This window comes from Mustelus asterias, chromosome 11, assembly GCF_964213995.1.
Source record: "Mustelus asterias chromosome 11, sMusAst1.hap1.1, whole genome shotgun sequence".
NCBI classification, from domain to species: Eukaryota; Metazoa; Chordata; class Chondrichthyes; order Carcharhiniformes; family Triakidae; genus Mustelus; species Mustelus asterias.
The window spans coordinates 30,032,623-30,054,483 of record NC_135811.1 but is presented as its reverse complement, the minus strand read 5'-3'; the positions used below and the strand labels follow the sequence as shown (position 1 = coordinate 30,054,483).

The following is a 21,861-nucleotide window of genomic DNA, read 5'->3' as shown; positions in this document are numbered from 1 at the left end:
ACCCTGTCTCTGGACAAGAAGTCTTCATCAAAACTGGTTCTTACTCATCTGCAGGAAGGTCAGCCGCCATTTGTAGCCCATGTGCTGTTGATGCACCTCTGAGCGGCTGCTCTTTGAGGTCTCTTCTTTGGCAGCAGAGTCACTCATTCCTCCTCGAGGTTCTGCCCCTGCCTCTGAAGAGCCAGACATCTCTATTGACGTCCTCTCACCTTTCAATGTGCTCAAAAAATGATAGCCAATTCCACAGACTTCAGGGGCAGGATTTTCTGACTGCGCTTGCCCCAAAATCGGAAAATCCCACCTGAGGTCAACAGATCTTTCCATGGTCCACCCCTCACCCATTACAATTCCCGTAGCAGGCAGAATGGGAAAATTTGCCCCCATATCTCTCTCATGCTAATCACTGCAAGGGACAAGAGAGTTAATATTGAAGAATCACCTTCAATGGCTGACCTTTTGCCTGTTCATCTTGGTAGCAGTGTCTCAACAGTCACTGATTACTGTGCTGGTCATCACACTTGAGAACTTTTCTGTCGGGTCAGGGTAGGAGGCGCATGTCTCCGGCCTTGTCCCGGGATTTGCGCATGCGCCGGGAACGTATGCGCATCTCCCAGAGCCAGCGAACAGTCGCCAGTCAGACCACGCTGGAAACCAGCGGTAAGGTAGTTAAGTCATTTAAATCTTTTAAAAATATGTTTTAAATATGTATATTAGTTAATTAGGTCCCGATTGAATCTCCCACCCCGCCAGGAGTACTTCATTCTGGCGGGGTTCAGACTAACTCCCCACATTCGGGGAACTAGCAGGAGACCCCTCCAGAATGAAGGGGGGGCAATCGGAGCCCCCCCAGGGGGTCGGTGGGTGGAGGGTGCCCCCTGGGCATGGGCACCCTGGCAGTGCCAGCCTGTGCCCCGTGGCACTGCCTAAGGGGCAAAGTGCTCATGCTGAGGGGGCACCTTGGCACTGCCCATTTGCATTGGGCAATGCCAAGGGGGTGGAGCCTATTGTGGACGGGGCCTAGGAACAATCGGTGGGGGTGGGGGTCCCGCTGCCACTTTGCAGACAGGACCGGTCTATGATGGAGGGAAGGCAGCGATTGGGGTGTGCTGGGGATCTGCCGGGGGGGGGGCCTGCCTCGGGGTGGTCTGACCCAGGGGTGGCTGTGCATCAGGGCGCTCCGGGATTGTAAGGGTCAGGGCTGGCCCGGAAATTGCTGTGGGAGCCGCGATCGGGCTGGCCAGCAAATGGGGAATCTAACAGATCGGGACCACTGCGCATGCGCAGAGTTCCAGAACTGTCAAACTCTGGCACGAATAGGCCCCGCACCCCCTTGGGTTTTGAATAAGATTCACGACTGAGACCTCTTCAGTGCACAGAGTGCGGAGATTCAGGTGCGAAGCTGAACTGACAGAACAGTTGGGATTTAGAACAGTTCCCCCACCAAGTCAGCACTTTTGGGAGAATTGCGGCCTATAGTTCGCAAGAGCAATACATTTTGTACATACTTTTTTGATGCAATCATGTTCTAGGATGAGGCCAGATGCCCCACATTAAATATTTTAAATCATATTAATTAATCTTATGTGCAAAATATTGTCACTATTTGTTCTTAGATGTGTGGGTTTGGTAAATTGTCCAAGACAAATTGCCCCTTAGTGTCAGGGAGATTAGCAGGGTAAATATGTGGGGTTACGGAGATAAGGCCTGGGTGGGTTTGTGATCGGTGCAGACCTGGTGGGCTGAATAGCCCCCTTCTGCACTGTAGGGATTCTATGATCCTATGATTAATCAACCAGTACTGTATTTGAAAACCCATTTATTTTTTATCGCATGAGGTAGAAACTATATACGTTTCTCATCTCTATTCAAATGTGCACTAAATAATTTTAATGAAATTGTGGCGATATTGTGTGGTTAAGAAATATATTTTGATCATGTTTCTTGTCAGGGTATGTTTAAATTTCAGTGCTGTTTACACTGCAGCAATTTGTCTGCATCAGGCAGCTCACTTGCTAAGAATGCAGACTAATAATTGATTTTAGCTAATGGGGTGTTTGTTTTAATTTGAGTGAATGCATTAATGTTTATTTTTGATCTTTCCCCTGGAGTTTCAGAGTATGGTTTGATTAGGTTGATTGACAAGAGACAGAGTCATGTGCGAACTGGAGGAGTTAAGCTTACAGGGAAAAGCAGTCAGTTTCTGTTTATCCTGAAAGAAGCAAGAGGTGTCTCTGTCTCTCTCTCTCTATCTGGAGGCTGCTGTTTGAGTGCTGGAAGGTCAATGTCTCTCTGTCCCTCTCTCTCCAGCAGTATTCAAAGGTTTTGGGACTGTTATCAAGTAAAAACACATAAGCCTGTGTTGTTTGCTAACTGGTTTTGAAGAGGTGTTTAAGTGTATAAGAGGAATATTGCTTAAATTGGAACTAATAGCGTTAGGTTAGCAATTAAGAATTACATCTTATCATGTTTAAGAATTTCAATTGCTAAATGTTAAGCTCATTCATTCATTGTAGTACAATGCATTGTTAAATGAAATTTGTTTTGTTGATAAAAACATCCTACTGTAAATGTGAGGTCATCCATTTTGGTAGGAATAACAGCAAAATGGACTATTATTTAAATGGTAAAAAATTGCAGCATGCAGCTGTGCAGAAGGACCTGGGTGTCCTTGTGCAGGAATCTCAAGGAGTTGGTTTGCAGGTGCAACAGGTAATTAAGAAGGCAAATGAAATTTTGTCCTTTATTGCAAGAGGGATAGAGTTTATAAAATCAGCGAGGTTATGTTGTAGCTGTATAAGGTGCTGGTGAGACCACACCTGGAGTACTGAGTACAGTTTTGGTCTCCTTACTTGAGAAAGGATATACTGGCACTGGAGCGGGTGCAGAGGAGATTCACTAGGTTGATTCCAGAGTTGAGAGGATTGGCTTATGAGGAGAGATTGAGTAGACTGAGGCTATACTCATTGGAATTCAGAAGAATGAGGGGAGATCTTATAGAAACATATAAGATTATGAAGGGCATAGATAAGATAGAAGCAGGGAAGTTGTTTCCACTGGGGGGTGAAACTAGAACTAGGGGGCATAGCCTCAAAATAAGGGGAAGCAGATTTAGGACTGAGTTGAGGAGGAAATTCTTCACACAAAGGGTTGTGAATGTGTGGAATTCCCTGCCCAGTGAAGCAGTTGAGGCCACCTCATTGAATGTTTTTAAGGCAAGGATAGATACATTTTTGAACAGTAAAGAAATTAAGGGTTATGGTGAGCGGGCGGGTAAGTGGAGCTGAGTCCACAAAAAGATCAGCCATGATCTTATTGAATGGCGGAGCAGGCTCGAGGGGTCAAATGGCCTACTCTTGCTCCTAGTTCATATGTTCTTATATCTGAGGATTGGGAATGTTTTAGAATCTAGCAATGTGGCACCATTAAAGAGTTGATAAAAATAGAAGAATAAAACATGAGAGTAAATTATTAAAATACATATGAAAACAGTTTATAAGAGTTTTTACAGATATATAAAAAAGAAGGGAGTAGTAAAATTAAACATTGATCCCTTAGAAGTAAAGACAGGAAACATTATCACTGGAAATGAGAAAATGGCAGATTATTCGAATAAGTATTGGGTGAGATTTTCTGGCCTCCCTGCCGCATGTTTCCCGCTGGCAGGAGGTGGTACATTGTTTGCTATCAGCGGGATTCTCTGATTCCGCCGCTGCCAATGGGAATTCCCATTGATGTCAACTCATGCCTGTGGGAAACCTGTGTGCGGGAGTGCACTGCCGGCGGGACCAGAGAATCCTGCAGGCGTGAATGGCTGGAGAATTCTGGCCTTTGTTTCAGTCTTCATAGTATAAGATACTAGTTTCATAGCAGAAATCGAGGGTAACCTCGTGGCTAATAAGAGTGAGGAAATTAACATAAATAAAATCAGTAGAGAATAAGTATTGAAAAAAATTAAGGGATGAATGTGTGACAAATCCCTGGGAGTTGATTGCCTACACACTAGGGTTCTAAAGGGATAGCTGAAGAAATATTCGATGCACTAGCTATGATTTTCCAAAATTTCTCGGATTCTGGAAGTCCCATCAAGTTGGAAGCTGGCAACTGTAACATTGTTTTTCACTAAAGGAGGGAGAGAGAAAACAGGGAACTCCAGATCAGTTAGCCTAACATCAGTCATTGGGAAAATGTTGGAATCTATCATTATGGAAGTTTTAGAAATGCACTTCAAAAAGTATTGTATAATTAGAATAAGTAAACATGTTTTACAAAAGGGAAATCCTGGTTGACAAATTTAATAACACTTATGAGGATGTATCTAAATGGGGAACTACTAGATATAGTAAATCTGGATTTGCTAAAGGAATTCTGATCAAGTGCCACACAAGAGGTTCATTGGCAAGATAAAGGCTCATGGTGTCAGGGTTAATATACTAGCATGGAAAGAAGATTGGTTGAACAAGAAGCAGAGCGTGGGCATAAACGGGGCACCTTCAAGTTGGCAGCCTGTGACTATCAGAGTCCCACAAGGATCAGTGCCGGTGCCTCAGCTATTTACAATCTATTATGACTTGGATGAAGAAACAGAGGTAACATATCTATGTTTGCTGATGATACAAATCTAGGTGAACAGATAAGTTGTGGGGGGGACACAGGGAGGGTGTGAACAGATATAGACAGATTAATAGAGTAGGCAAGTAGTTGGCAGGTGGAATATAATGTGAGGTAGTGTGAAGTCATTCACTTTGGTCAGAATAGAAAAGTAGAATATTTTTTGCAAGTATGCAGAATCGTGTGTGCTCATAGTCAAAATGCAGGAAGTTAGCACAAAGGTACAGCAAGCAATTAGGAAATCAAATGGCATGCTGGCCTGTATTGCAAAGGAATTGGAGTACAGAAATAAAGAAGTCATGATACAATTGTACAGGGGCATTGCTAAAATCACTGTGCCGTTTTTGTATCTATGTTCAAGGAAGGATATGCTTGCACTGGAGGCCATACAGCAAAAGTTCACGAAATTGGTCCATAAGACCATAAAACATAGGAGCAGAATTAGGCCACTCAGTCCATCGAGTCTGCTCTGCCATTCAATTATGGCTGATATTTTTCTCATTCTCATTCTCCTGCCTTTCCCCCATAACCCCTGACCCCATTATTAACCAAGAAATTATCTATCTCTGTCTTAAAGACATTCAATGACTTGGCCGCCACAGCCTTCTGCGGCAAAGGGTTCCACAGATTCACCACTCTCTGGCTGAAGAAATTCCTCCTCATCTCTGTTTAAAAGGATCGTTCCTTTAGCCTGAGGTTGTGCAGTCTGGTTCTAGTTTTTCTTACTAGTGGAAACATCCTCTCCACGTCCACTCTATCCAGGCCTCGCAGTATCCTGTAAGTTTCAATAAAATCCCCCCTCATCCTTCTAAACTCCAACGAGTACAGACCCAGAGTCCTCAACCATTTCTCATGCGACAAGCTCTTCATTCCAGGGATCATTCTTGTGAATCTCCTCCGGACCCTTTCCAAGGCCAGCACATCCTTCCTTAGATATGGAGCCCAAAGCTGCTCATAATACTCCAAATGAGGTCTGAGCAGAGCCTTATACAGCCTCAGAAGTACATTGCTGCTCTTGTACTCTAGCCCTCTCAACATGAATGCTAACGTTGCATTTGCCTTCCTAACTGCCAACTGAACCTGCACATTAACCTTAAGAGAATCTTGAACAATAACTCCCAAGTCCCTGTGTTTCTGATTTCCTAAGCATTTTCCCATTCAGAAAATAGTCTATGACTCCATTCCTCCTTCCAAAGTGCATAAGAGGCATAAGAAGGATGAGAGGCTGAGAAAGTTGGGTGTATATTCTCTGGAGTTTAGAATAATGACAAATAATCTCATTAAACATATAAGATTCTGAACAGGCTTGATATGGTAGACTCATGGAAATTATTTCTGCTGATTGGTAAATCTAAAATGTGGGCACAGCCTCAGGACAAGGGGTCAATCATTTAGGACCGCAATAAGATTAAATTACTTCACTCACAGGGTTAAAATATTTGGAATTCTCTACCCCAGAAGGTTGTGGATGCTCCATTGTTGAATTCTAAGACTGGGATAGACAGATTCTTCGTCCCTTAGAGAACTAAGGGATATGGGAAGTGGGTGGGAAAGTTGAAGTCCAAGATTGGCCATGAGTGTACTGAATGGCAGAGCTGGTTCAACAGGCCAAATGGTGTGCTCCTGCTCCTATTTCTTGTGTCCTTTTGTTCTTATGTTGAAGGAGCGTTACCACCATGATGTCCTCGGTTAAAACGTTAATTATGCCAATCAATCATATGATGAACTATGATCAACTAATATTCTTTCTGAATATTCATCTGTCCTTCTTTAATCTTTTCAGCTAATCTCATTAAACCAGAACAAGGTAAAGTAATTGTATATTTTTCATCTCTTTCAAATGTAGACTAAAGAAATTTTATGAAACAATGTTGAGCAATGCAATTTTACTGAACCAGCAGGAGAGATCTTGTTTTCCTTTTAATATTCCTTTGCCTTATTGTCCTTGTTGTTTTTGGGTAAGTCCTAGTAAAGATAGGTAATATTCCACACCTACCTTTGTCCAAACATGTTCATTGTAACCCACCTTTGAGAAGCTTTCAGAAGCTTGGCCAACTTGCAGACCCAAACATCAGGTGGCCTGTGGCTGCCATCTTAATGTGGAGATGCCAGCGTTGGACTGGGGTAACACAGTAAGAAGTCTCACAACACCATGTTAAAGTCCAACAGGTTTATTTGGGAGCAAAAGCCACTAGCTTTCGGAGCGCTGCTCCTTCGTCAGGTACCTGAGGGTGGTAGAGTGAGGCGAGATCATTCTCTGGGGGGGGGGGGGGGGGGGGGAGAGGGGAGGAGGGGAAGGGGGGTGAGGCCAGATCATTCTCTTGGGGGAGGGGGGGAAGTGAGGCCAGATCATTCTCTTGAGGAGGGGGAGTGGGGAGTGAGGCCAGATCATTCTCTGGGAGGTGTGGGGGTGGGAGGGGACTGAGGCCAGATCGTTCTCTGCCGGGGGGGGGGGGGGGGGGGGCAGGGGAGTGAGGCCAGATCATTCTCTGGGGGGGGAGGGGGAGGGGTGGTGGGAGTGAGGCCAGATCATTCTCTTGGGGGGGGGGGGGGGAGGGGGGCCAGATCATTCTCTGGGGAGGGTGGGAGGGGAAGGGAGTGAGGCCAGATCATTCTCTGGCGGAAGAGGGGGAGGGGAGTGAGGCCAGATCACTCTCAGCGGGGGTGGGGGGTGGGGAATGAGGCCAGATCATTCTCTGGCCGGGGAGGGGGGGAGTGGGGCCAGATCATTCTCTGGGCGGGTGGGGGGGGGGGGTGTGATGATGTGGGGGGTGAATGGGGGGGGGGGTGTGGGGGAGTTCTCTGGGGGGCGGGGGGAGAAGTGAGACTAGATTGTTCTCTGGTGGGGGGGGGGAGACGGGGGGTGCAGGGGGGTCCACTGCCACTCTGCGGGCGATCGGTGGGAGGGAAGGGGGCAGTGGGTTGTGATCGGTCTGGGTCGCAGCGGGGGGGGGGGGGGGGGCAGTGGTGTGGATGGATAAGGGGGTTAGTGATGTCTGTGGAGGCCATCACACCCGCTTTTTGCTCCCAGGCCGCTTTCTCCAGCCCGGGAGCGATGTGACACGGGCGCGCTTTTTCTAATTTTTTTCTAACTGCGCAGTTCAGAGATCCGATCGTTTCGGGTGCGCTAAGCCCTGCCCACAGCGTGATTCAGACCCGCAATCTTTTTTTCAGGCAAAGTGTGTATAGGAGCGCCTGAAAGCAGATTTCCAAGTCGGATCTGAATTGCGCCCAGATTCAGCATTTAGAATGAAAATGGTAAAATCAGGCCCCGTGTCTTTGTTTTAATAATTGAAACTGCCTTTTTAAAAATGTTCCAAATGTGAGTCCAGCAGATAAAATTGAACTTTAATATTTGACTTCAACATGCCTCTGTGATTCTCCCATGAATTTCCTTTTCTGAATGCAATGACTTTCAATGGGGTAGAGTTATTTGCACAGTCCTTTGCTTGATGAAGTGGCCTGTCTTCAACGGTCAGCTTCATCACTCGGTGTTGGTGAAATGCTCATACATAACGGCATCAATAGTTCAAACTAAGCGTATATAAAAAATGATGATTTGATATTTATAAGCGTCTCCAGTCCAATGCTGGTAATGTTGCAAAAATGTTATAAATGCAAATAAGATTGAATAATATATAGGAAGCCAATCAAGGTATAAAAACAGAAAATGCTGGAAATACTCAGCAGAACCAATGGGGAGAGAAACAGAGTTAATGGGGATGATTCTCCCACCCCGTTGCGCTAATTTTCTAGCGTAGCATGGTGGGAGAATCTCGCATCCGGGCTGCGCGCGCATCTCTCAGTGCCAAATTTACGGTGCCATCTGATTCATGCTGGAAACGGGTGGGAACACCAGGTCAGTATTTTACATCTTATTTTAATGTTATTTTAATGAATTTAGCAGGCCCAAGACTGAATTCTCCGGGCCCGGTAGCATCTCATAACCCGCCAGGATTATTTCACTCCTACGGGGTTCAGACTAGCTCCCCATTTTCGAGGAGCTAGCAGGATGACCCTGCTGGAATGAAGGGGGGGCAATCGGGGGCCCCCCGGGGGCTGAACGGCAGGGGATGGTGCCCCATGGGCATGGGTACCTTGGCAGTGTCAGGCTATGCCCCATGGCACTGTCGAAGGGGCAAAGTGCTCATGCCCAGGGGCACCTTGGCACTGCCCACCAGACATGGGGCAGTGCCAAGGGGGTGGGGCTTATTGGGGGGCCTGCTGGGGGGAGCCTGCTGGGGGGTGATCATTGGGGGTAAGGGGATCCCACTGCCAATCTGCATTGTGATCCGGTCGGGGTAGGAGGGAGGCCAGCAATTGGGGGGGGGGGAGGGAGTGCTCAACCGGGGGGGTCTGCTGGGGGTGGTCTGCCTCCCGGCTGGGGGTGTCTGCCGGAGATTGTCACTGCTGGGAGGGGAGCTGGAGATCGGGCAGCCGGGACAGGGAGGTTCAGGGCCGGTCCGCGAATGGTCAGGGGGGCCACAATCAGGCCATGGGGGGGTTGGGGGCAGCACTGCAGGGTTCCTGTACTGGACAGCGATTGAGCTGGCCAGCAAACAGGAGGTTGACAGTTTGGGGTCACTGCGCATGCGCAGAGGCCCGCTGGTTTCAGCTTCCCGAGTGGGAATAGGCCCTGTCCCCTGAAATTTAATGAAATTTAATTATGCTGGCGACCTCTGCATTGAACAGAGTGTAGGAGATTCTTGTCTGAAGTCCCACTGAAAAAAACAGCATGATTTACTCCAGTTTTGCCACGAATATGACACTTAGAACCTTTTTGGGAGAATCCTGGCCCATGGCCGCGATTCTCCCAAAAGCGCTGAATTGGCGGGAAAACTGTTCTCGATCACAACAGTTTTTTCAGTTCAGCTTCTCACCTGAATCTCCCCACTCTGTGCAATGCCAAAGTCACAATCGTAAATATAATTAAAAACTCAGGGGGCGGGGCCTATTTGCACCAAAGAGCCTGAAATCGGCGGGATGAGCGGGAACCCATACATGGGCACATTGCTGGGAGATCACTGAAAAGACCTCCCAGCATCCAGATCACTGCCATCCAACCCTCACAGACATTGCTGGCCTCATCGCTGGCCCGCACAACCCTCGTCACACACATTGCCGGCCTCATTGCTGGCCTGCACAATCCCCCCACTCAGACACTGCTGGCCTCATTGTTGGCCCGCACAACGCCCCCACATAGACATCGCTGGCCTCATCGCTGGCCCCCACTACCCCCCCACACACAGACATTGCTGACCTCATTGCTGCACCCCCCCACCCTGTCTCCCCGCTCACACAGACATGGCTGCCTGCTCACCTCATGCCCCCATGGATCGGGATAATGTGGGTACCCAATGCCTTCATCCCTTGAACATACTGTCCTCACTGCTGTCCTGCAGAGAACTAACGTTGTACTGACATGCACAACCTCAGCTTGTGATCAATCCCTCTCTTGAATGGCAGTCTTGAGTATTGCACCCCCCCTGGGCACAGCAGCTAATCGATTAGGAGCCCTGAGCTTTGCACCCACCCCCCACCCCCGCCGCCCCCCCGGACACAGCAGCCTATTGAATGGCAGCCAATCAACACCCCGAGGGATGCATGACACTTAACTGAATGCAGCCTTCAAAATTTCTCGCAAGGATTTGTTGCCAATGGGCCCTGGACTGGCCACACTCACTGCACCTGCACTCCCCTAATAAGCCAGAGCTGTATATAAGCTATAGGAATGGACACACAGTCATGCCACAAAGATGGCTGTGTGGAAACCTGCTCCCAGATTTTCAGAGGCCTACCAGGAGCACCTGCTAGATGCCGTGGGGGAGAGCATGATCGTCTGTTCCCCGGCCAGGGCCCCAACCCAAGGGGTGCATCTGTCACTGCATTGTGGGAGGAGTGGCAGAAGTGGTGAATGCCAGGAGCCTGACACCGCGTTGTGGCAGGCAGTGTCGCAAAAAAATGTACGACCTTCTGCGAACAGCAAGGATGAGTGAGCATGCCTCTTGGAACCCCGCACATGCTTGGCACGGATCGCCAACCCAGCTTCGATACCTGAAGGGCATGCAAGTAAGCCTTCCCCCAAGAACAGAATCTAACCCCTTCCCCTCACCCTTCAACAAGCACCCTTCAGTGGTGACTGCTTTCCCCGAAACTGTCAGCACAACGCCCGAGACACAGGCACGCATTGCACGCCATGCACTGCATTATGTTAATGCTTGCTATCCACCTTATGTACCCACAGGAAAAGAACATCCACAATGCATGGGAAATGACACAGACTGGTGGTGGTGTGCCTGACCTGCGGCAGCTGACCAGCATGGAGGAGCGTACCATGGAGCTGGCAGGGGGTGATGGGCCATCTCGAATTATCACTGACAGCCAGGTCGGTGTCTTGCATGCAAGTGAGCAGAAGCACACCCTCAACCTAGATCCTCCTCGAAGTAAGTGCGATGCTGCATAGAATGTTTTGCCTCCCTCCCCTTAATGTGTGTTCTTTTTTACAACTATGGACTCAGAGGAATCCAGCCCTTTGGGTGTTGCCGCCGCCCCCACTGCTCTGGAGCAAACTGCCCACGATCCCCTGGATGACATCTCGGAGGGAGGCACTGAAGAATCCTCCAAGGGCAGCACAACTAAAGTGTCACTGCCATGTACCACACACCTTACCAACACAGAGACAATCACCACGGTGGATACCTTTAGTGTTGAGGCTTCTGGGTCATGAACTGGTGAGCACATCACAGCCGCTGATGCAACATTGGGTGGAGGCGGGCACATCTCAGGGCTCAGACACACGGAGGTTTGCCGGAGGCCAGGATTCAGCTGTCCCCAAGCCAGCTGCTGGGCCTCTGTGTTTGTTCCTCCCTAGGCTGGTGGAGATGCATCAGGAAACCCGGGGAGTTGTGGAAGGGCTGTCAGCAACCATGCTGCGACTGCAAGGCTGTGTAGGGGAGTCAGAGTGCTGTTGCAGGAGGTGGTGCCGACACAGCGTGAGACTCAGGCCAACACTGCAAGGGTGGCAACCGCAGTGGAAAGTCTGCCTCAGAGTCTGTCCTCATGGGTGACAGGGTCCAGGCGATCCTGGAGACACTGCGGGCCACAGGCGAGTGTGTTTCCGGCATCCAGGAAGCACAGCGTTTGATGGCCATGGGTGTCGGGGGCATGTGGGAGACACTGCTGGCCATGGCTGGGACTCTCACTGGCATTCTGGAGACACAGCAGGCTGTGGCTGTGAGCCTCAACAACTTAGTCCAGACTCAGAGGGCTACTGCTGAGGGGCCCCAGAGCCAGGCTCGCTCCCAGAAAGCTGTAGCAGAGGGGCTCCAGAGCTTGGCCGAGTCTCAGAGGGCCAGGGCTGAGGGATCAACACATCATGGGGCAGACGCATCTAGGCCTCCAGGACTGGCAGAGCCAGGTGAAACCTGAGCTTCTGGAGTTCAGTCCAGCTCCCTGGCGTCCCATGGAATGCCCCTGGGGCCTCTGCGCATCCCAAGGGAAGAGGAAGGTCTTGAGCCCATGCCGGTGTCTTCCACCCAGGAAATCCCAGATATCCCAAGACCTTCCGATTCCCCCCTTCCTCACACCGGGGCATCTCAGGGCCAGCGAGATGAACAAGGTGACACCAAAACAGTGCCATCCACAAGTCAGCCAGATTCCGACCACCCAGGGGACGTCCGCCAAGGGCATCACAGGCAATGGGGCGAGCATCGCAGCTGGACACCTCCACCTCTGCTGTGCATCCTGGGGTAGCACTGAGAAGAAGCAGTGGACAGCACAAAGTTAGAAAATTATAGCTCACTCGAGGGCATGGGTGAAGGTCAGCACTAGTCAGGGTTTGGTAATCATTTATGTTAAGAGCACAATAAACTGTTAATTGCACATCACGCTGTGACGAATGTGTTTCTGATTATCTTCCCCGCCCCCACCACCACAGCTCAGTATTCCCCACTCCCAAACATAGTGGTGCTGTCTGTTGAGCCTTGCAGACTCAGCCATATGTTTCAGAGTGCCTGCCCTACCTTCCCTAACGTCCACCAGACTCTTGGTGCAAGTGCCCCGTCCCCCTCTCTTGGCCAAAAAACGTGTCCCCAATCCTTACAGCTGCATGGGCCAGGGTGGCAGTATGCATTCGGAGTAACATGTGGGAGTCAGACTTGAGTTGCATCAGGCGCAGGATCCCAGTGTGCACAACAGCGAGTCGTCATCATCCTCCAGCCTTCAACTAAGACTTGCAACCATTGCCAGCCCAGGCACATTAATATGGTCGGATGTTTCTGGGGGATATGGTGCTGGGACGACAGAAGCAGGGGAAGGGTGATGTGGTGGTTTGAGGGCTCAGGTCGGTTTGGAGGTGGAATAGCGGCTGCACGTGCTCCTGGGGTGTGGTGGATGTGTGTTGGTTGCACCCTCCTCACTGCACAGCACCAGCTAGGTGAAGCGGGCTGCAATCAAGGTGTCCCTGGCTGTCCTTCCCTGCCGGACACCTGTCATTACCGCCCACCCTCTTTCCTCCGGCTCTTCATATGGCGGGACGCCCACCTTGCCCCCTCGTGGCTCCTCCTCCTCCTCCTGCTCCAGCTGGTCTCCCCGCTGCTGCGTGATGTTGTGAAGAGTGCAGCAAATGATAATGATGCGTGAAACACGCACAGAGTCATACTGGAGGGCCCCCCCCCTCCCCCCCGAGCAGTCCAAACAGCGGAACCGTAAGTTCAGCGGGCCAATGCACCGCTCAACGATGGATCGGGTGGCTGCATGGGCCTTGTTGTAGCGGTCTCCGACTCGGTCTCGGGCCTCTGCACAGGCGTCATCAGCCAAGACCTTAGCAGGAACCCCTGTCACTTAGTAGCCATCCTGGGAGCCTGGGCTGACCTTCAAAGAGCCCAGGGATGTCCGACTGCCGGATCACAAGGCTGTCATGGACATTCCCTGGGTGGCGTGCATTGACCTGCACAGTCTTCATTTGATGGTCGCAGACAATTTGGACGGTCAGGGAGTGGAACCCCTTCCTGTTCAAAAATTGCTGCGGCCCTGCATGGGGGGCCCGCAAGGCAATGTGCGTGCCATCCACTGCACCCTGCACATTCGGAATCCCGGTGATAGATGCAAAGCGGAGAGCCCAGGCCTCCTGCTGTGCATGGCCCACATCGAAATGAATGAACTGCCTTCCCCGAGCATACAGGGCATCTGTGACCTGCCGTACACATCTGTGCACGGGGGCCTGGGAGATCCCAGCTAGCTCGCCACTGGGTGCCTGAAATGATCCGGACGCATAGAAATTGAAGGCAGCCGTCACCTTCACGTCCATAGGGAGCGCGTGGCTGCCCCTCCCCTCAGGTGCCAGGTGTGAAAGCACCTCACAAATGGGTCGCACCATGGTCTTGGACAGGCGCAGCCAGCGACAGCGCATCTCCTTCGAGAGGGCCTCAAAGGAACTGTGGGGCCTGTACCTCCTTGCCCTCGGCACCCTCTGCCGTCTGTGCACCCTCTCGGGAGGCTGCCCACTCACCTCCTGGCTCTTAGCGACAACCCCCTGCCCTCCTTCCTGAGGGTCTGGTGGTGGCTGCTCCTGCGGTGGTCTCTCCATGCCCGCCACCTCCTGAGCCGCCGCCTCCTCCTCCTCCTTCTCCGCCCCTGCTGCCACCAACATGGCCAGCTCCAGATCGAGCAAACCAAGATCCATCTGCACAACGGGGTCTGGAAAGAGCATAGAATGACGGATTATTCTCATTGGCTGCATAGACCCAACACCACCCCAATCCCTCACTTGGGCAAGAACCCCCACTTGTGGGAGCTGGCAACACCACACAATCCATGGTGCCATCCGATTAGGGTTGTGTGAAATTCCCATCATGACAAATGCTGGCACAGATTATGCAGGTCAGTGTGCAGCTGTGGGCAATGCGCACCCTTGAGCCATTGCTGTGTGTGCAACTGCAGCATCCGTTACAGGCATGTGTTGCTGGTCTGTGTCACAGGGCAGGGACAGACTGCAAATCAGCATCAAATGTGTGCTCAGTGACAGCAGATTCCATGCAGACCATGTCTGAACCTCTGCACCCCGGCCTGGAGCAGCAGCTGCTTCATCTGGTTAGGCCTCAGTCAGCACATGGTACACTCCTCCCCCACCCCGGAACACTAGCACTTAGTAGAGTCCCTGACCATACTCCGCAGAAAGACAATGCTGTGGAGGGGCAGGGTGAGCGAGAGCTCTCGAGGCTGTCTCCGACAGTACGCGACAGCGCTACCCGGGGGGGGGGGTGGGGGCGGCGGTGGTGGGGGGGCGGGGGAGGAGGGGGGGAAGCGGGAGCCCTCAAGGCTGCCTCCCACACTGCGTTGCAGTGCTGCCCGGGAGGGGAGTGGAGGGTGAGCGGGACTCCCTGGTGGAACCTCACCCAGAGAGCTGTGAAGAAATAGAAGCCTCCCCGACCTCCACCCCAGATATTTCACTGGTCCATGGGCCAACACCTGAAGGCAGCAAGAGAAAGGCCACCAGGCATCTCCAGGGCCTGCCTGCAACATCCCCTGTGCTCCACTAGCAGCACTTATCTCCTCACGCCAGTTCAAGGCTGCTACACCAGATTGAGACTTTCGTGCCAAAGTTACATCATGCCAAAGAGATGGGAGACACAGACTTGGGTGGAGATTGCTGTGTGGATCCCAATAATGGCATGTAAAGGTATGTAAACTCATGCTAATCAGCGGCCCGCCGGTTTTCTGCGGGTTCCTGGCAGCGCCATTTTTCTCCTGCTGGGAGATGCGCACGGGTTGTAAAAGCTAGCGGGGAACCTGCAAAATGGCTGGCATGCGCATCTCCCAGCCCGACCCACCAGAAAGGTTGTAGGTTGCAATGGGAGAATCGCAGCCCATGTTTCAGTCAATGACCCTCCTTCAGAACTCTGACCTGAACCATAACACTGACTGGGATTTTCCAAGTCCGATTAGGATGTGTGTGTTCGGTGGCATGACAGTTGATGTGGGGGGAATGATTCTAGCATGTGGCCTTTATAATTAGATGCAAATTTATTTTAATGATGTTCCTGATGTTTTGATGGTAGGAAATAGCCTGCCATTGATAGGGTGGGAGGGGCGACAATTGCATCCGGCATTCCCATCACCAAATGTGTCTGAGGCCTTCTGGCAACATTTTGAATTCAATAAATCAGAAAAAGGTAAAGTAATTGTATATCTTTCATCTCTATTTAAATGTAGACTAAATAAATCTTATGAAACAATGTTGAACAATTCAATTTTACTGAACCAGCAGGAGAGATCTTGTTTTCCTGTGCCAGCCTGTTCTGCATGAAGACAGATGGAGAGAGTGTAAGAAAAATGTGTGTCATTCCAGATGATTACCTGGCATGTGTGGGTGGTGAGTGGGACCATGGACAGGATGAGGATGTGACCCACAGGGAAGATGAATATGACTGTGGGAAAGCGAGTGGTGGTGTCATTTGAGTTAGCAGTGAATGTGTGTTGGAACTGCGATTGTGTGAGTTGAGAATGATGAGAAAGGTGACTTACCCTGGTGGATCAGAAGAGATTGTTCATCCTTTTTCGGCACTGGAGGCTGTCCTCATTCAAAGGGTGTTGGCACTGACCACCATGGCCACCGTTTCCCACGCTGGGTTGGTGTCCTTGCTTGGTGGTCTTTGCCCAGAGCAGGGGTAGAGGACATTGCAGTGGGCCTCTTTGACATCTAGTAGGCGCTCAGGGGAGACGTCACCAAATTTGGGGGCAACATGTTTTTTAGCTTTGGCAGCATGAATTCCAAGCAGAGTGGAGGATGGTAACCCTGCATGAATTATGAATCATTTGGTGTGTAAAAACGTTGTTTGTTGAACCATACCCTGGGGAGAAATAAACAAGCATCAATGAAGATGAGGGGATTTGCTCTCCCGATTTCGATCCAGTGATCCCTACTGAAATTGCAGATGTGTGCATGTTATAAAACATGATCAGGCTCACCAGCAGTGTCTTCAATTGTCACAGGAGAGATCAGCACTCATTGTTAAAGCTCAGATAGGAATACCAGCTAGTTGAGTGAGATAAGAGAACGCCAAACTACAACCTGGCAGGAGATGAAAATCCTCAGGAGAGGAGAGGTGAAATTATTAGAAGAGTGTAAAAATACAATTTTAAATGTAACTAATTTCTTCATTGTTACTAGATCAAGGACCTTGTATAAGGTATCTGGTCAAAAACAGTGGATCATTTGCCAGCCCCAACTATCCAAATGATTATCCAAACAATGCAGATTGAATATGGAGCCTGGATAAATGAATCAGAGGTTACTCCAGGGAACAGTAGATCAGTGAACCTAACATCAGTACTGGGGAAGTTGTTAGAGTCTATCATCAAGGATTTCATAACTCGGCATTTGGAAGGCAGTGGTATAATCAGACAAAGTGAGCATGAATTTACAAAAGGGAACTCATGCTTGAGGAATCTATTGGAATTTTTTGAGAATGTAATTAGTAGAGTTGACCGAGGCGAACCAGTGGGTGTGGTTCATTTAGACTTTCAGAAGGCTTTTGACAAGGTCTCGCATAACAGACTACAATGTAAAGTTAAAGCACATGGGATTGCAGGTAACGTCTTGAGATGGATAGAAAGCTGGTTAGCAGATAGGAAGCAAAGAGTTGGCATAATAGGGTCTTTTTCTGCTTGGCAGTCAGTGACTAGTGGGGTTCCGCAGGATCTGTGCTAGAACCCCAAATGTTCACATTATATATTAATGATTTGGAAGAGGGAACTGAATGCATTATCTCCAAATTCACAGATGATACAAAGTTGGGTGGGAGGATGAGCCATGACGAAGATGCAGGGATGCTTCAGCATGATTTGGACAGGCTGAGTGTGTGGGCATCTGCATGGCAAATGCAGTATAATGTGGATAAATGTGAAGTTATCCACTTTAGTAGCAATAATAGGAAGACAGATTATTACTTGAATGGATGTTAATTTAGAGAGACGGATACTCAACGAGACCTTGGAGTCCTTGTGCATCAGTCACTGAAAGTAAGCGCGCAGGTACAGCAGGCAGTAAAGAAGGCAAATGATATGTTGGCCTTCATAGTGAGAGGATTAGAGTATAGGATTAGGGATGTTTTGCTGCAATTGTACAGGCACTGGTGAGGCTACACCTGGAGTATTGTGTGCAGTTTTGGTGTCCTTATCTGATGTTCTTGCTATAGAGAGAGTACAGCAAAGGTTTACTAGGCTGATTCCTGGGATGGCATGTCTGCCATATGAGGAGAGATTAAGTCAGTTAGGATTATATTCACTGGACTTCAGAAGAGTAAGAGAGGATCTCATGGAAACTTATACAGGGTTTGACAGAGTAGATTCAGAAAGAATGTTCCCAATTGTGGGGGCGTCCAGAACTAGGGATCATAGTTTGAGGATAAGGGATAAACCTTTCAGATTTGAGGTGAGGAGAAATTTCTTCACCCAGAGGGTGATGAACGCGTGGAATTCACTACCACCGAATGAAGTTGAGGCCAAAACATTGTCTGATTTCAAGAAGGCATAGCTCTTGGGGTCAAAGGGATCAAGGGATATGGGAGGAAGGGGTGATCAAGATATTGAATTTGATGATTAGCCATGATCCTAATGAATGGCGAAGCAGGCTCCAATTACCGAATGGCCTACTCCTGCTTCTAGTTTCTATGTTTCTATGATACAAGGTAAAACCCCATTTGCAGATTTTTGCACCAAGTGCCACACACTAGGCAAAAAAAAACCCACCATTGGCATCGGCAGATTCAACACCACTTACCCCACACAACATTGGACATTGCCAATTTCTGGGACGATTCCACCCTCTTGTTTCTCTCTCCACAGACTGACTGAGTATTTCCTGCATTTTCTGGTTCTTTTCCAATTTCTAGCACCAGCAATATACGACTTTAGTTTTAGCAAATCATGAGTGAACATTTGATTGGATTGATTGATCATCTGACACTGTTGCTGAATTTAGCTTTATTCTAAATTAAAAGATCACCCGTATTTTAGTATTAAAATTATTCCCTTAACCAGTACAATCGTCATATCTTTCCTTCCATGAGGAGAAAAGTATAAACATGAATATTTAGAGACCTTTCAGCAACCTGCAATCTGAATGAACCCTTACCCTTGTTGTCAAACACCCCACAATAAATTAAAATTACGAATTATGAATCATTTGGTGTGTAAAAACGTTGTTTGTTGAACCATACCCTGGGGAGAAATAAACAAGCATCAATGAAGATGAGGGGATTTGCTCTCCCGATTTCGATCCAGTGATCCCTACTGAAATTGCAGATGTGTGCATGTTATAAAACATGATCAGGCTCACCAGCAGTGTCTTCAATTGTCACAGGAGAGATCAGCACTCATTGTTAAAGCTCAGATAGGAATACCAGCTAGTTGAGTGAGATAAGAGAACGCCAAACTACAACCTGGCAGGAGATGAAAATCCTCAGGAGAGGAGAGGTGAAATTATTAGAAGAGAGTAAAAATACAATTTTAAATGTAACTAATTTCTTCATTGTTACTAGATCAAGGACCTTGTATATATCTGGTCAAAAACAGTGGATCATTTGCCAGCCCCAACTATCCAAATGATTATCCAAACAATGCAGATTGCACCTGGTACATACGTGTGGACAATCAGAAAAGAATAGGTTTGAATTTCACTGACCTCGAGTAAGTAACAGTATACAGTATCCACTGACAAATATGTAGATGATGTTAAAAGCATTTATTGCCAAATAACTAATCCTGAGTTTAAGGGGCATCAATAGTCCCACATGAATATTCTTAAACTGAAGTTCCCCCCACAGAAGAGGTAGTATTTCTCTGGTTAGTTGCTGTGAAAGACCCATTGTGGAGATCAGTGTTTGGTGAAATTTTAAAGAATGCAAAGAATTGCACCGAAGCGATGCAGCAGACCAGCTCTTCTGGCTAGTTGTCACACAGCTTCTCAATAGGCGAACATGAGGTGAAATTTTACGATTCTCTAAAGGCTGGATATAATTAATAAGTACTGAACTTTTGTGTTACCCAAATAAAGTCCAAACAACATGCATTGGCTATGTTAAATCTCCCTCAGTGTACCCGAACAGGCACTGGAGTGTGGCGACTGGGGGATTTTTATAGTAACCTCATTGCAGGGTTAATGTAAGCCTACTTGTGACACTAATAGATAAACTTTAAAAACCATACAGTCTTCAACTGGAGGTGGACAGAAAGATACTCAAATATCTGTTTAATCATTAGAAACCAAATCATAAGCATCAGTGAAGTGCCTGCATCAAACTCCAATTTAGCTTTCTTTAAAAATTGAAATACAACCTATATTCCCCTTGATCAGTACAATCCTCGTGTCTTTTCTTCGAGAGGGGAGAAAAATTATAAGCATAAATATTTAGAGTCCTTTCAGCAACCTGTGGTCTGAATGAGGCACTCCACAATAAATTAGAAATACAGATTAAGAATGAATTGGTGAGGGTAAAATAGTACTTGTTTAACCATATCCTTGGGAGGAGTTTCTGATTTAATTAATGATACTTCAGTTGCATTTCAATGGCAGTGAGGGAATGGTTGGTTTATGTTTTTTCACAAATTCCCCCAGGTTAGGTGGCAGACAAGATGCAGATTTGTCCAGCTTTCCTGTATCTAATAGCCTCACATGGAATGGTAATTCCTTCACACCTAATCTCAAAACAAAATGTTATGATCAGTGAAAAAACGTTCTGGGAGCAATGTTGTTAAGGAAACTATTAGGAAATTAGAAGGAGAAAGAAACCTGTCAGGGCTGAACAATAGGAATTGTAGATAACAAAGTATGACAATAAATAATGTAGAAGGATCATATGGACTCAACATTAACTCTGTTTCTTTATCTCCACAGATGCTGTCAGACCAACTAAGTTTATCCAGCATTTTCTGTTTTTATTTCAGATTTCCAGCATCCACAGTACTTTGCTTTAATTATAATATTTTATGAAGTAAATTGTTAAGGACAAAACGGTTCACTGCAAATTACATTTCAATTCATGATTATTCTATTCTCTCCACAGTATAGAAATTTCTGCAAAATGCTTAAATGATTATATTGCAATACTTGATGGACCTTCAACAAATTCTCCTTTGATTGCAACAACATGTACTGCATTAAACAATATATTTAGTTCATCGTCCAGTGGCATGACTATTCTTTTTAGATCTAATAGCAATGAAACATGTCATGGCTTTTCGGCAAGTTACTACCTCCTACCACTGTGGGATAGTAAGTATGTTAAATTGCTTGTCTCGCTCAATGATACTTAAATTGGAATGTTAGCATCGAGAATTAACATGTATGACTAGTGTCAAAAATTGATATGGATCAACAAGGAATTCCATCAATTTTTCTTCACATTAATAAATCTAGTTTTAATTTCATCGCAAACATTTAAAGAAAACTTTAGTTAAAGAAATTAAGGATTTATTCATCAATTATTTCTCTGTAACAGCTATGGATCACTTATTTCCCAGCTGTACAGAAAAACTGAAATTGGGGATCCTTTGCATCTGATCTCCACTATCACTGCTCTGCGAATCAGTATGTCCTCCCAATGTTTTAGTCCACTAGAGTAAATTGCAGCAAATTCTTCTACATTAAGGTGCTGTCAAAGGGGGAAAGAGTTATTCATGGCTTGGAACCATGACTCCCTGATTTCTGCTCTAGTGCAGTTAGAAGGCTGCATAGAATTTCCATGGAGTTTTCCACTCTCGGGATCACTTCAGAAATGTGACAAATGACAGTTTATGACATTTCTCCAAAACATCTGTTCATTTGCTGTAGATCTCATGATGGAAAACTAATAAAACTCCCAAACTCCCACAGAAAAATTGTAAGTGACTGACTTTAAAGAAACAATTCAACATTAGGACTAGTGAACTTACGTCAAAGATTTCCATCAGGATATAAACATCAATCTCATTGCATATATAAATTGTGCAATATCTAAGCAACCATTTCCTCTCACTGATACCAACTACATGTGCATATTAGTAAATTATTTCATTCTCGTAAATCACTTATGACATTGCTCAGTCTCTGCATACTCCAGGGCTTGGATCATGTTTGCTCATGATTACAACCGTTTAAATCTGATAAAAATTTATTCTCTGTTGTAACAGTAAATTTACTGAAGCAATATATTACATGATTGACACAAGGTCAAAATATTACAGATATCATGGATATCAAAAAGTGTTTGTTTT

At 47.5% G+C, this 21,861-nt stretch overlaps 1 protein-coding gene across 1 annotated transcript; it reads left to right on the top strand.

The window, feature by feature from the left end:
- The first annotated feature begins 618 nt into the window (after positions 1–618).
- Positions 619–20,786, top strand: LOC144500888 (suppressor of tumorigenicity 14 protein homolog). The gene is made up of 5 exons (XM_078224372.1): positions 619–657; positions 6,392–6,415; positions 10,853–11,051; positions 19,149–19,296; positions 20,504–20,786. Exons 3-5 carry the CDS (start codon positions 10,880–10,882, stop codon positions 20,520–20,522), a joined length of 339 nt encoding a protein of 112 aa, XP_078080498.1. The 5' UTR covers positions 619–657; positions 6,392–6,415; positions 10,853–10,879; the 3' UTR covers positions 20,523–20,786.
- The last annotated feature ends 1,075 nt before the right edge of the window (positions 20,787–21,861 follow it).

Coding starts and splice junctions, on each gene's coding strand:
- LOC144500888 (XM_078224372.1), top strand. CDS start 10,880: ATGACACAGACTGGTGGTGGTGTGCCTGACCTGCGGCAGCTGACCAGC. Junction 11,052..19,148: donor CAACCTAGATCCTCCTCGAA/GTAAGTGCGATG, acceptor CATTGTTACTAG/ATCAAGGACCTTGTATATAT.